At 42.2% G+C, this 14,803-nt stretch overlaps 1 protein-coding gene across 1 annotated transcript in view; it reads right to left on the bottom strand.

Moving 5' to 3' along the window:
• LOC137536815 (uncharacterized) overlaps positions 1–14,803 on the bottom strand; it is a 231,220-nt gene that overhangs the window by 164,870 nt on the left and 51,547 nt on the right. Inside the window, exon 13 of the mRNA XM_068259012.1 lies at positions 12,942–13,880. Within this exon, the coding sequence (XP_068115113.1) occupies positions 12,942–13,880 (939 nt within the window). The remainder of the gene's footprint in view (positions 1–12,941; positions 13,881–14,803) is intronic.

Here is a 14,803-nt window from a genome sequence, read left to right as displayed (position 1 = left end):
TGGGGAAGGGGAGGGGGGGGGGGGGGGGTTAATCTTATGTGTGCCTGGGTAAATCTACTGTAACCATCTGAAACACAGAGCCATATGTTTGTCTAGGTTGCTTTTATTATTGTTGGTGGTGATGAGGTATGTCTGGGCAGTGGTGACTCCATACAATTTTGGGTGAAATGGTTTGACCTCTGAACAAAATTGGTTCAGCCTGCCATTGAAGTTTACTCTTGAGATCCAGAGGTTTCCCTCGTCCTCCATCCTCCTCGCTGTTCCAGTACTGGGACCCCTGAAGTCCATTGGCAGAGGCTTGTTGATAGTTTGGCCACACTGTGCAGGTGTCTCGTACCTGCGCAGTAGCATGGAGCCAAATGGGTTCAGCTTTTTCTGATGAGCCTGAGCAGCAGCTCTTTGCTACTGCACCAGAGTGAACCATCCAACAGTGTGGCCATGCTTGTTCCTTTACAGGAGCACGCCTGTGAGCTTCGGGGGATCCCTGCACTGGAACGGTAAGTTGTAGTGGGATGAGGGAAGCCTCTAGCAGTGTTCCCCAACCCTGCCTCAGGGCCCACCAACAGTGCATGTTTTGTAGAAATCCACAAAGGAGGTTAATCAGCTCTTGAGAAACTAATCACCTCACCTGTGACTGTTTGTGGTTTTCTGCAAAACCTGTACTGTTGGTGGGTCTTGAGGACAGGGTTGGGGAACACTGAGGATGCAAAGGCTTCCCCCTACCAAGATAAGTACCCCCCCCCCCCCCTAAATTTTGCACAGGTTTGCTTTAAGTGCTGCAAGCCATGTGTTAATCAGTTGTAACTATTCCCAAATAATGTCAGTCAGCTTTTTTTTTTTTTTTTTTAAATATGGAGAGGTGGGTTACTAACTACCAGCCTGCCACACCTGGTGTCACAAACTGATGCCATTAAGATGGTGGGGGGGATTTTCAGCAAGGTTTTTATTCTTTATAAAGACTCAATATAAATTCTCTGAAAAGGATTTATACAATGATGCTGGCCAGCCTCACTGCACACGTTTGTGGCAGTGGACAGCGCAACTGCCATTCACTAAGTGCTTTTGAAAATAAACAAAACCTTGAGAATCCCCCATGAGGAGATGGGTTAGTCCAGCTGTTAAAGAACTACAAGTCCCACAATGCATTTGCCTTTACGAATCATGACTGTGGCTGTCAGACTTCTGCGATGCATCGTGGGACTTGTAGTTCCGTAACAGCTGGAGAGCCAAGTTTGCAGATCACTGGGTTAGTCCAAAACCTGACGGTTCTCGCAGATTTCTACCACCTACTGTAAGTGACAGCAACACAGGAGAAAAGTAGCTTATGGCTCATTTTACTCTGGAAGAAATGTACAAATCAGTTTTTATTCAGCAACATATTACACGGAGCTTTGTTATTGTTGTGATGTGTAGTATGCTGTGAGATGTTTCTGCTAGTTGAGGTCCGTACACACATCCAATTTTTATCTGCAGATGACTGGCCAATTTTACCACTGCCATGTAGTATGAGGGCAACCAGATTTTGAATACTAAAGCTGGGTACACAGAGATACGTCTTTCAAAAACGAAAGATTAAAGATAAATCTGCAGACAATCTTTGTATAAGTTCATGAAAGACAAAAGTTCATTGCAGATGAAATATATTTATCTTTCAATCTTTCAGAATTATCCTGGTGGATCTGATCTTCAGATGACTGTCCAGTTCAGGACCATGGGCTTACACCCCCCCCTCCCCCTAGTGATCAGGCTATTTTTTTTTACAATTTAGTGCTATGCAGCTTTAAGGCCCAGTGCACACCAAAACCGCTAGCAAATCCACAAAACGCTAGTGGTTTTTGGTGTGGATTGCAGAGATTTGGCCCAGTGCACACGAAGCGGATTAGGATGCGATCCGCCGGCCGCATCCGCCTTTAAAGCCACTTGGCTATTGTATTTCAATGGGATGGTGCACACCGGCGGTTTGAGGTTTTTAGCAAACCGCAAACGGGCAGCAGGAGGCACGTTTGCGGTTTGCTAAAAACCTCAAACCGCTGGTGTGCACCATTCCATTAAAATACATTGATTATCCAAGCGTTTTCACTGGCGGATGTGGTTGGTGGATCACTCCTAAAATCGCTTGATGTGCACTGGGCCTGAGTGCTCACTGCAGAGCCATATAACTAAGCACACAAGTGAATTCCCCCCCCTCCCTTTTTCTGCCCACCAACAGAGATTTCTGTTGGTGGGCTCTAATTGCTACTGCCATTGGTATTTTTTTTTTATTATTTAGTTGTATTCTATTTTTTAAGAATTTGTCTTTATTACTTATTTTGATTCCTCCCCTCCCTCCCCCGACAGCCAATGACAGCAATTGCCTCTCATAGACATCAGCCTATGAGAGCCGATCGCTCTGTGAGCCTCTCCAGGGAACAGCCAAGTGACACTGCTGTCCCCAGTACAATGCTGCACAATATAACTAGACGGCGGTTTTGCCTATCAGCGATCACCACTGGTAGACTGATAACGGAGCAGAGCTCGGCCACTCAAGTGAGGATGTGCACCCAATACCCTGCAAAACCCCGCCCCAGGACTTTCGGCATTAGGCGGTTCTGGGGCTGCCACCTTCCCAGTGCCTATCAGTCGGGAAGGGGTTGAACAAGGTGTGTATGAGATCTCCAGATATTTCTTTCTTGTGTGCATATGCATGCATGAAAAAGAAGGAAGTGAAAAGCATTTTTTGGATCTTTTGCAGGAACTTCTCTTTTTTCATGTATACAGAATCTTCAAATCTCTCTCAAAAATATGTGACAGTTTTAAAGGACTGATTAAAGGTGGCCATGCATCGGGTGAGGTGGCAGCTGATTGACCATCCAATTTGATTATTATAATCGAATTGGATGAAAATCGGTGTCACCAAATGCATGCCTAATCAACGGTGCAACCAATTTTGGGCTGAAATTGGTCGCATGAATCAGACATTCTGCAAGATGTAGGACCTACTTGCTCGATCGGATGTGCAGTGGTAATGGTGAGAGATATTGGGATGAGTGGCAAATGCAACGAAACCCAACGATGTTTTCTCCCTTCCCCCTCGGCGCCCAGTGTACTATACGTTACTTGTCCTTGGCTGCCTCTTGGCACAGTCCTTGGTATATACACACATGCGCCATGTGGTTGCTGGAGTAATGTGGGCATGTGTGATGCCACACATGCCCATGTCTACACTGGCAACTATGTGGGGCATGTGTTTGGACCAAGGACATAACCAGCGGTGACCATGGACAGGTAATGTATAGTGCACCGGAGGCACATTACTCATTAGGGGGACAGCGTCAGGCCGGCTAGGCAGCAAATGCAGTGTCACAAGACTGATTCTGGGCCGATTTCAGCATGTAATTGATCAGGAATCAGCCTGCGGTGTTTGGGCAGCCGACAGATCTCTCTCTAATCAGATTCAATTAGGGAGAGATTTGTCTCTTGGTTAAATCTGCCCATACATCGCTGGATGTATGGCTACCTTAATACCTCAGTTTGCAAAGATTTTTATCTGATGTGTCTACTTGGCTTAAAGTGTACCTGAGACAAAGGGTAGAAGCAGTTTTATACATACCTGGGACTTCCTCTAGCCCAGTTCCAGTTGGCCACTTTGCAAATGGTGGGAATTGATATTCCTGAAGATGAGGCCCATGAAGTAGATACGCTCCGTTTTGAATGTGCTGAAGTGGATTCTAGAGCATTCAACCATCTGGCCTTGTAGGCTTGTTCGATGGTCCTGATTATTCAAGATGCCACAGTTCTTGAAGAAATCTCTTGACCTTTTTAGGGCCTGCTGGTGAGATACTGTAAATGGATGCTCTGAAGACCGAAAGGAACTTGTCTAGGTATTTTTGAACTGTTCTGACAACATCCAGGGGATGATCGATTGCGAAGGAAGGTAGAGTCCACTCCTGATTTAAATGTTGTTTAGAGACAACTTTTGTCAGAAATTGGAACATGGGGCGTAACACCACCCTATTTGAGAAATACACAATAAATCTCTCTTTGCAACCCAATGCCTGGAATTTCTATACTCTTCGTCCAGAAGTTGTGGCGAAAAGAAATACAGTTTTTAAGAGTTGCCATATAGAGCATTGCTCAAGCGGCTCAAAAGGAGTACTCGAAAGATACTCCAGAACTAGAGGTAGATCCCATTTAGGAAACACTTTATTAATTGGAGGTCTTAAAAAGAACCTGAACTGAAAATAAAAAGTAAAAATAACCATACACAAGTCATACTTACCTCCCGTGTAGTCTACTCCTCAATCTCTATCTCCTCTCCTGTGTCCCATTTGTCCACTGATCAATGGAATTCTCCGTCCTTACTCCATAACAGCTTCCTGGTTAGCACACTGTTAAACTGTAATATCACCCACTTGAGCCATAGTGAAACATGGACATTACCTTGCACATTCAGCTATAACTGACAGCTGCTGAGATACTGGTACAGAAATAAAGCAACTGGTATATTTCAGTTGACAAAATATTGTCAGAACTGGAAGTGATCACTGTAAGAAGAAAATTGGGAGCTTCTTAGAGGAACTGACGGTGAGGTTAGTATGTAATATTAATTTGCAGCTTTGTCATGTGTTTATGTTAAATAATTTTACTCACTTCAGGTTCCCTTTAAGTATCTCCAAACTGCTTTGATTATATCAATATTCCTGGGCCATTCAAAGATTAGCTAGGACTTTAATGTACAAATTAAACATTGGAAGAGTATATATCCCCCAGCATTATTATCTGGTATAGGGTGGGCAACAAGATATTGCCACAAACCTGTATAACCTTCTATGAGGCAACATTAGGATCCCTATAGACTGGGCTTTAGTTCATAAAATAATAGACCAAGTAACCAGTTTATAGAAACATAACAGTAGATAGCATACATAATCAACAATGCTCTTTCACCTTGAAGCACAGAACTCATTGAACTTTGAGTTTACAGGAGTGCTAGTGCTTAAAACAGCATATTACACTGATATAATTCTCTTCCATAATGCCCCTTTCCTACTCCACACCCTCCCCCCCCCTTATCTGTTTAGATATCAGATTATAAGTAACCTTACTGGGGATGTGGCTTCATCCAGTCCCCTGTAGTCCGTTCTGCTCCCTCAATGTCTTTCTGATCCTCACTTGTGCCGCTGTGTGGTGAGTTGAGGGCCACAACACATGCGCTGTTCAGCCGCCTCCTCCGTCACCCTCCCGTCTTAAAAAACTGTGTATGTGCAGAACTTTGAAAGCTATGGGAGCACTATGGGGTGGTGTGTGCAGCTGGGATAATGTATGCGCAATAGTCCATGACTCCGCTGAGTTGTGAACTTTATGGGGATAACAGCAGCACAATGGAATGGAGGGGACCAGGAGAACATCAAGGGAGCAAATGGACTACAGGGGGGCTGAAAGTAGCCCCAGGTAAGTAAAATCCTTTATCCCATTCGTCTCTGGTACACTTCAAGAGTCATGCTAAGCAAAATATGAAATGTAGAATATTGGCACAGCCTACTTATCTAGCTTCATCGTCTTACTATGATGTGGAGTGGAAAGCTCTAGATCTGACCCTTCTCCATGATCTCTCCGGTCATTGAGGGGAAGAGCTGAGGGTATAACCTCTTCCAGCACCAAGTTAGCCATGTATTGTTAACTACGGATTATTGATGAGATGCAAATATTTCCGAGTTCATGCAAATGTATGTAATTTTTATGCAAATATATGAGCCTTGAAAATGGACCAATCACTTTAAACCTAGGTGGGACTTGATTGGTTCGTTTCAAGCTGCATATAAATTTGCATGAACTCGGAAATATTTGCATCTCATTGATCGTCCCCATTGTTAACCATTCAGGTAAAAATCCACTGGCCTGATACCCCGCCGGGCAAACACCCCCAATACTTAATAAGAATATTATGTTTTTATGGCCGTAAAGAAATTCTCCGCACTTGTAAATCAGATAAACCTCCCTCCTTTAACTACTGGAAATGTACCATCATGAAAGCCATACCTCTATATCGTTTAACGCATAAAAGCCGTAATTGTCCCAGCAGATTTGACAAAATCTGGGCCCCATGATATAACAATGTTGAAGCTCTTCCCTCCGGCCCAGAGGACTGATTTTACTATTAACGTAACCCTCTTCCTGTTCAAATAAAAGTACTAAGTTAGACCTAATTTCTGCTAGTCCTGGCTTACGGAGGCAAGCACTGGAAATATACTTCTATCTCTATTTCTCGATCTTATCTCTCCTTCAGCCTCCCCCCCCCCCCCCTCTCCCTTTCTCTCTCTCCCTTATTTCCTCTAACTTTTCTCTGCAGTTAGTATAGTCCAAGCAATTCTGACCAACTCAAGGGGTGTTAAAATGTTTGATACCTTTTGGATATGTACCAAAGACTTCAATATGTAATTCTGCTTTGTACATACTGTATTGAATATGTGCATATACTGCTTAAGATACTTACAGTTATCTTCCTTCTGTGATTTAATTCCCTTGTATGCTCAATGTATACAGCTGTAGTTTACCTATTTACTGTTCTTTCGTGTACCTGCGTGTACCTGTTTGTACTTGTTTTTTTGTAAAACTTAATAAAATTGAATTGTTAAAAAAAAAATCCACTGGCCTGGGAACCCCTATTTATACTGAATCTTTCCTTGACTAATGCCAATATGACCGGTCTAAATGATGGTCTCTTTTATTTCAAATATATTTAATTAAATGTACAGTTACAAAATGTTTTACAATACAATGTCAATGATATAATATCATGCTGGGAGCTCACAAAGAACAAGACGATTATTCTTTTCCAGACGTTGTCCATTAATATTCTTTTCACACAGTGTTGTTATTTTTCATATACAGTATGGCCAACCAATCTTTTCACTACATACAGACATACAACATATACACAAACACACAAAATAAACTTTGTCCTACTCAGTCCATCTATACTGTACTATGTTCTACCACATTTGCTCAGACAGCCCCATGCTATATAGCACATTATCCAGAGGAATAACTTTATTAAAGGATACCCAAGGTGGCATGTGACATGAGATAGACATGGGTATGTACAGTGCCTAGCACACAAATAACTATGCTGTGTTCCTTTTTTTCTTTCTCTATCTGAAAACATTAAATATCAGGTATGCAAGTGGCTGACTCAGTCCTGACTCAGAAAGGAAGTGACTACAGTGTGACCCTCACTGATTAGAAATGTCAACTATAAAACATTTTCCTACCAGAAAATGGCTTCTGAGAGCAGGAAAGAGAAAAAGGGTTAATAGTTCATAGATTTTAGCTCTGGCAGACTTCAATGAATGTGTCATTGAGCAAAAACAATAAAACAGTAAAAATGTAAAAAATACAATTGTTTATTTCCACCTCGGGTGTCCTTTAACAGCTTTAATCACAGGAGAGGTACTTGAAGACACATCAGATTTTCATTCTAATAGGATTTTTTTTGTTACACAACACAGAACTGTTTCCAGCAACAACTTCCCACATTTGTCTCTAGCATCTGATAGTAACACATGTAATAATAACCTGCCCCCATCTCCTCCCCAGAATTCCTGCATCTTACCCTAAAGGCTCATACACACGTCGGATTTTTCCAAACCACGTCTTTTGGACGTCCAAACGACCGGTCCTTTCACGTCCAAACGACCGGTCTTTTGCACGTCCAAACGACCTGTCTTTTGCTGATAACGCTGGTTTTGACGGATCCGCTCGTCTGATCTGTCAAAACTAGCGTTATCAGCTGAACGACCGACTGTACACACGCCCAATTTGACGACCAAATGACCAGTTATTTGGAAAAATCCGACGTATTTATGAGCCTTAAAGTGGATACGAGGTGAACTTTTACTCATTGCAGATTTGTGTTCCTTTCCTATTGTTTATAGGGGATTCCTCAAGCCAAATACTTTTTTGTTTTCGTTTTAATAGTCTAATTCCCTATAAACTAAAAAAGCCACGCCCACAGGTTTTCAGAGAGCCTTGACAGTAGCCTTGCTCACAAAATAGAAGGTTTGGGAGCGCAAGAAGATCATATATAGTCTGTCACCCACAGATGGGGAGCCGTTTCCCTTACATACAGAGTTTGCGGAAAAAAATTTGCTATGGGAAATGTCTACTTACAGTATCAAAAAACTTTATTAAAGAGATCCAAAATGTACTTGCACAGTAAACCCCTTATCCCCCCCCCCCCTTAAAATACACGGCCGTGTATGCCTATATTGTCAGCTGACCATCCATGCTATCTCACGCTACAGACAGACCACACATACTCAAAGGCTGTAGCTTGACAACTGATATAGATCTCCACTTGTCAGCAACCTGACGGATTGAGTTCACTATAAAGTTCAACACATAATAGAGAATGTGATGGAATGCTGGCTGTCTTCAGTGTGATTGTCAAAAGCACTACACTATTGCCTGGATGTGCTCAAACAGTTCAAGGGTTAACGTAAAACCTCCAAGCCTCTGCTGCATACAACATCTGTTGTTTTTCCAACCCCGACAGGCGCAGATACGTAATGCCACCATGATAAAGTGCGCATTCAAATCGGCACCCGTGTATGCAAAGGATCACAGTTCAGCTCCAAGGTTAGTGTACTTGAACCATACAGGCTTAAATCAAGGCACTACGGATGCTCACACGGGCTCTCACCACCACTGGGCTTTGCTGTTCTCTGCAACGTCCTTCCTTGCTTTAAGGGCTGTATATCCACTGCGTTCAGGCAAGATCTCCGACTTAGAGGGCAAATAAGTCCTTTAGTCCAGCACACACCGACAAGACGGCTCCAGGCTTAGCGTGGCTGTGTTAGTGCATGGGTGTCTGCTGATTGGCTGGCCGTGTCACATGACACGGCCAGTCAATAAGCACACACCCATGCACTTGACATGGCCAACCAATCAGCAGACACCCATGCATAGTTAGTTTTTCATCTCGGATCCGCTTTAAAGGATACCACAACTGACATGTGACATGTTGAGATAGACATGTGTATGTACAGTGCCTAGCACACAAATACCTATGCTGTGTTCCTTTTTTTCTTTCTGTGCCTGAAAGAGTTAAATATCAGGTATGTAAGTGGCTGACTCAGACAGGAAGCGACTACAGTGTGACCCTCCCTGATAAGAAATTCCACCTATAAAATACTTTCCTAGCAGAAAATGGCTTCTGAGAGCAAGAAAGAGATAAAAAGAGGAATTTCTTATCAGTGAGGGTCACACTGTAGTCACTTCCTGTCTGAGTCAGGACTGAGTCAGCCACTTACATACCTGATATTTAACTCTTTCAGAGAGAGAAAGAAAAAAAAGGAACACAGCAGAGTTATTTGTGTGCTAGGCACTGTACATACACATGTCTATCTCATTATGTCACATTTCAGTTGTGGTATCCTTTAAGACCAAACACTGTATCCAATAATCTCCTTCTAATTTACATTAGGGGTACAGCACTGAGGTATTGGGGTATATCTGCATTATTTGTGCTGGAGCATAATATGACCTGGGAATAAATCTGACTTAGGTTATCTTTTGCTGCTATCATATCTATAGTAATATCACCAATCTTCCTTTGTGAAGTTATAACAATATACAGTACAGACCAAAAGTTTGGACACACCTTCTCATTCAAATAGTTTTCTTTATTTTCATGACTATGAACATTGTAGATTTACACTGAAGGCATCCAAACTATGAATTAACACATGTGGAAGTATAGTACATAACCACACTGAAAATATGTCATATTCTAGGTTCTTCAAAGTAGCCACCTTTTGCTTTGATTACTGCTTTGCACACTCTTGCCATTCTCTTGATGAGCTTCAAGAGGTAGTCAATTGAAATGTTTTTCACTTCACAGGTGTGCCCTGTCAGGTTTAATAAGTGGGATTTCTTGCCTTATAAATGGGGTTGGGACCATCAGTTGCGTTGTGAAGAAGTCAGGTGGATACACAGCTGATAGTCCTACTGAATAGACTGTTAGAATTTGTATTATGACAAGAAAAAAGCAGCTAAGTAAAGAAAAATGAGTGGCCATCATTACTTTAAGAAATGAAGGCGAGTCAGTCCGAAAAATTGGGAAAACTTTGAAAGTGCCCCCAAGTGCAGTCTCAAAAACCATCGAAAGCTACAAACAAACTGGCTCACAAGCGGACTGCCCCAGGAAAGGAAGACCAAGAGTCACCTCTGCTGCGGAGGATAAGTTCATCTGAGTCACCAGCCTCAGAAATCGCAGGTTAACAGCAGCTCAGATTTGAGACCAGGTCAATGCCACACAGAGTTCTGGTAGCAAACACATCTCTAAAACAACTGTTAAGAGGAGACTGTGTGAATCAGGCCTTCATGGTAGAATATCTGCTAGGAAACCACTGCTAAGGACAGGCAACAAGCAGAAGGGACTTGTTTGGGCTAAAGAACACAAGGAATGGACATTAGACCAGTGGAAATCAGTGCTTTGGTCTGATGAGTCCAAATCTGAGATTTTTGGTTCCAACCACCGTGTCTTTGTGCGACGCAGAAAAGGTGAATGGATGGTCTCTATATGCCTGGTTCACACCGTGTAGCATGGAGGAGGAGGTGTGATGGTGTAGGGGTGCTTTGCTGGTGACATTGTTGGGGATTTATTCAAAATTGAAGGCATACTGAACCAGCATGGCTACCACAGCATCTTGCAGCAGGATGCTATTCCATCCGGTTTGCGTTTAGTTGGACCATCATTTATTTTTCAACAAGACAATGACCCCAAACACACCTCCAGGCTGTGTAAGGGCTATTTGACCAGGAAGATGACCTGGCCTCCACAGTCACCAGAGCTGAACCCAAACGAGATGGTTTGGGCTGAGCTGGACTGCAGAGTGAAGGCAAAAGGGCTAACAAGTGCTAAGCAGCTCTGGGAACTCCTTCAAGACTGTTGGAAGACCATTTCAGGTGACTACCTCTTGAAGCTCATCAAGAGAATGCCAAGAGTGTGCAAAGCAGTAATCAAAGCAAAAGGTGGCTACTTTGAAGAACCTAGAATATGACATATTTTCAGTTGTTTCACACTTTTTGGTTATGTACTATACTTCCACATGTGTTAATTCATAGTTTGGATGCCTTCAGTGGGAATCTACAATGTTCATAGTCATGAAAATAAAGAAAACTCTTGGAATGAGAAGGTGTGTCCAAACTTTTGGTCTGTACTGTATTTCTTTAACGTTACCCCTAAAATGATTTGAGCTGAATACACACGTGAGAAAAAAATTTGGTCAAACCGGGAATACTACATAAGGTTTGTCAGGAAGGTTTGACTGACCGATCCTTTTTACAATGTTGTACATGCAAAAGACCTGAGAAATGCTTTTATAGTCCAATTACTTCCTCCTTCTTCACACATGTGCTATGCACATAAATGGCATTCAATATCTGACAATCCCATAACCACCTTGTGGAAAGCACAACTGTTGGCAGAACATGTCAGCTGGAATGGATTTGAGAGACAAATATCATTTGTTTCTATCTTTGAAGGTCTCTTATAAACTATTTTACAATGATTATCCATCAACAGGTCATTGATCATTTGGTTTCCAAAGATTTTTACCTCACATGTATATGTGACTTTAGAGGAATCAAAAGATCCCTGGAAGATCCCATCACAGTCAAAGTGATCCAATTTTTCTTAATCAGTCCTGTGTGTGTCCAGCTTAACATTGCTGGAAGATAAACACCTCGCCTCTTATCTTACTGGACTTTGTGTATTCAGCTCAAAACTCTTTATGTTTCCTGAATACAAAACAAAGACACAGAGAGACAGAGAGGGGGGGGGGGGGGGGGAATCTCCTTTCCTCAGTTCAGTCTGTATGAACTGGAGCTTCTAATATCCCCACATCTACAGCTCACAGTAGGAGAAGAACAATAACATACAGAACTTTCCTGGAGTCTAAAGGTGCGTACACACGCACTACCGCCGGCAACAATGGGTCTGCTGGACCCTCCCACTGGGCGGACGTTCAGCCGACAGTAGCACGTGTGTACGTGCTGTTCGTGGACTGATAAGGCTGTTTCTGAACGATCCGCTGAGCGTGGTTGCCGGCGGTAGTGCATTTGTAAGCACCTTTATAGTGCATGTGTACGCACCTTAACGTATTTATTTTGAATTTTTGAATTTAAGGTGTTAATTGTTTTACTCTGCATTTTGCACAACAGCCATACCAGTGTTCTAGAAATTGAGTTCATTCAGCTCAAAAAAGAAAAAAAAAACACAACAAATAATTAGCTTTTCAGCAATATATTTTTATCAGGAGATAAATTGTTTGTTCAGCCAGATAAAAGTGTTTGGGCTTTTATTTACTCTTTAGGACCCTTGCATTGGAAAATATAAAAAGTAAACACAGGCAAGTTCTAACATATATATGTACCCATGTATATCTCATCAAGTCACCTCAGTTCCTGGACTTTAGCAAACCAATGCACTGACTGGCCTGAAAGAGTCCCTGTGATTCTATGTAAACAGGCTGCCATATGCACTTTCCAAGTAATAAAAGAACAGAGATTTTTGCCTAAAACATTTCCCACATTCAGTGCATTAAATCACCTTCTCACTAGTGATGAGAGAGGGAAAGGGGAAACTGAGCCTACCTTGTTAATGGCTGCTGAACTCAACTCTCCATCCTCCGTACTTCTGGTTATTTTGGGAAAATAGAGAGCAGTATGCTGTGGCCAGTTCAGGTTCACTGAAGGCAAATCTACCATATGTTTTACTTATTACTTTTTCACAGTGGGAGTTCTCTCATGTCTGACAAGGTTTCCTTTATCTACAAAACATTTCCCACACTCAGCACATGAATAGAATGTCCCACCAGTATGAGATTTCTCATGACTGATAAGCTGCGATTTCCTTACAAAACATTTCTAACACACAGTTTATGAATATGGATTCTCACCAATGTGAAATCTCTCATGTGAAACAAGGCTCCTTTTATCTTTCAAACATTTCCCACACTCACTACATGAATATGGCTTTTCACCAGAGTGAGATCTCTCATGTCTGGCAAGGTATGCTTTATGTACAAAACATTTCCCACACTGGGCACATGGATAGGGCTTCTCACCAGTGTGATATCTCTCATGACTGACAAGAGCTGATTTCCAAGCAAAACATTTCCCACACTCAGAACATGAATAGGGCTTCTCACCAGTGTGAGATCTTTCATGTCTGGCAACATCTGTTTTATGTACAAAACATTTCCCACACTCAGCACATGAATAGGGCTTCTCACCAGTGTGATGTCTCTCATGACTGACAAGAGCCGATTTCCAAACAAAGCATTTCCCGCACTCAGCACATGAATAAGGTTTCTCACCAGTATGAGATCTCTCATGTCTGACTAGATTTGTTTTTCGACCAAAACATTTCCCACACTCAGCACATGTGTAAGGCTTCTCACCAGTGTGAGATCTCTCATGTATGACAAGATTTGATTTCCGAACAAAACATTTCCCACACTCAGTACATGAATGGTGCTTCTCCCCAGTGTGAGATTTTTCATGTCTGATAAGGAATGATTTCTGTAAAAAATATTTCCCACACTCAGCACATGAATGGTGCTTCTCACCAGTGTGAGATCTCTCATGTCTGACAAGGAATGATTTCTGCACAAAACATTTCCCACATGTGGAACAGAAATAAGACACTTCAGCAGATGGAGAGCTGGGTTTGGTATGAGGTCCCTCAGTGTTAGGCAGGTGAGAGGAGTCTGAGGGAATATTTTGGGTAACCAGGATATCTGCAGGAAACTCTTGTCCAATGTCATCATCCATTGTACCGTCTGTGGATACAGAGAGACGAGTCCCTGAGAGGTTCCTGATGCCAGGACTCCAAGCTGCAAATAGAGAAACATCATCACTTCTTGTTAGAGAATTCTGAGGGGAGGAACAATTATCATTAGGGATGAGCAGTGAGCTTCTGATTATTCCAAATCGATGCAAAGTTTATGCAGTTTAGAAATGGACCAGAAACAGCAGCTGCATAACTTTGCATATAATTTGCATACAATTTGCACCACCTAAGAGTTATTGGCATGTCACTGACCATCACTCGTTATCAGCCTGACAGGGAATTGCAGAAAGTGGTGCTCTTGACAGGCAGCCAATCACGACAATAACTGACTTTTATGCAAATTTTATACAGCTTAGTATTTGGCCAATCAAATGCATTTCCTGATAAATGAGATTAGCCGCATACAATTTGCATTACATTTGCATACAAGGCAGATTATTTGCATTTCATTGACTATCCCTTCACCTAAAGCATTGGCCATACATGGAAAAGCAGTAAATAGTACAGCATAATGAGACAATGGAAGCAATGTTTTACTCTTGTGACAACAGACTTATTTGTACTTATAGCAAGAAATCTGTGCTATGTGTGGAGAAAAGCGCTATGTAAATTTTCTATTTTGGTTTTGTGCAAATAAAGATTTTGTGACATTATAAAACACTAAAATATCACACTATACACCTAACCGCTTGTATCGGTTTGACCTGCTTCCTTCCCCTGCTTGTACCAGATGTGCTAGAGATCACGGTGATCTTTTACATATTCTTTGGAACTGCCCCAAACTACTGGGGGAGCGTCCTGGATGTTATAGACCAATTGTTTCAAGTGACAGTCCCACGTACAGCTCTAGCTTGCATTCTGGGCACTTTTGAGGATGGAGGCATTTCTGAACACACTAGAATTGCAGATCTCAGATCACTGTTTATAGCCAGAAAATTGATCCTTCAAATGTGGAGAAAGTCCAAC

The sequence above is a fragment of the Hyperolius riggenbachi genome, chromosome 10 (genome assembly GCF_040937935.1).
Source record: "Hyperolius riggenbachi isolate aHypRig1 chromosome 10, aHypRig1.pri, whole genome shotgun sequence".
Lineage (NCBI taxonomy): Eukaryota > Metazoa > Chordata > Amphibia > Anura > Hyperoliidae > Hyperolius > Hyperolius riggenbachi.
The sequence above is the reverse complement of the archived record's forward strand: the minus strand, read 5'-3'. Positions and strand labels throughout refer to the sequence as shown.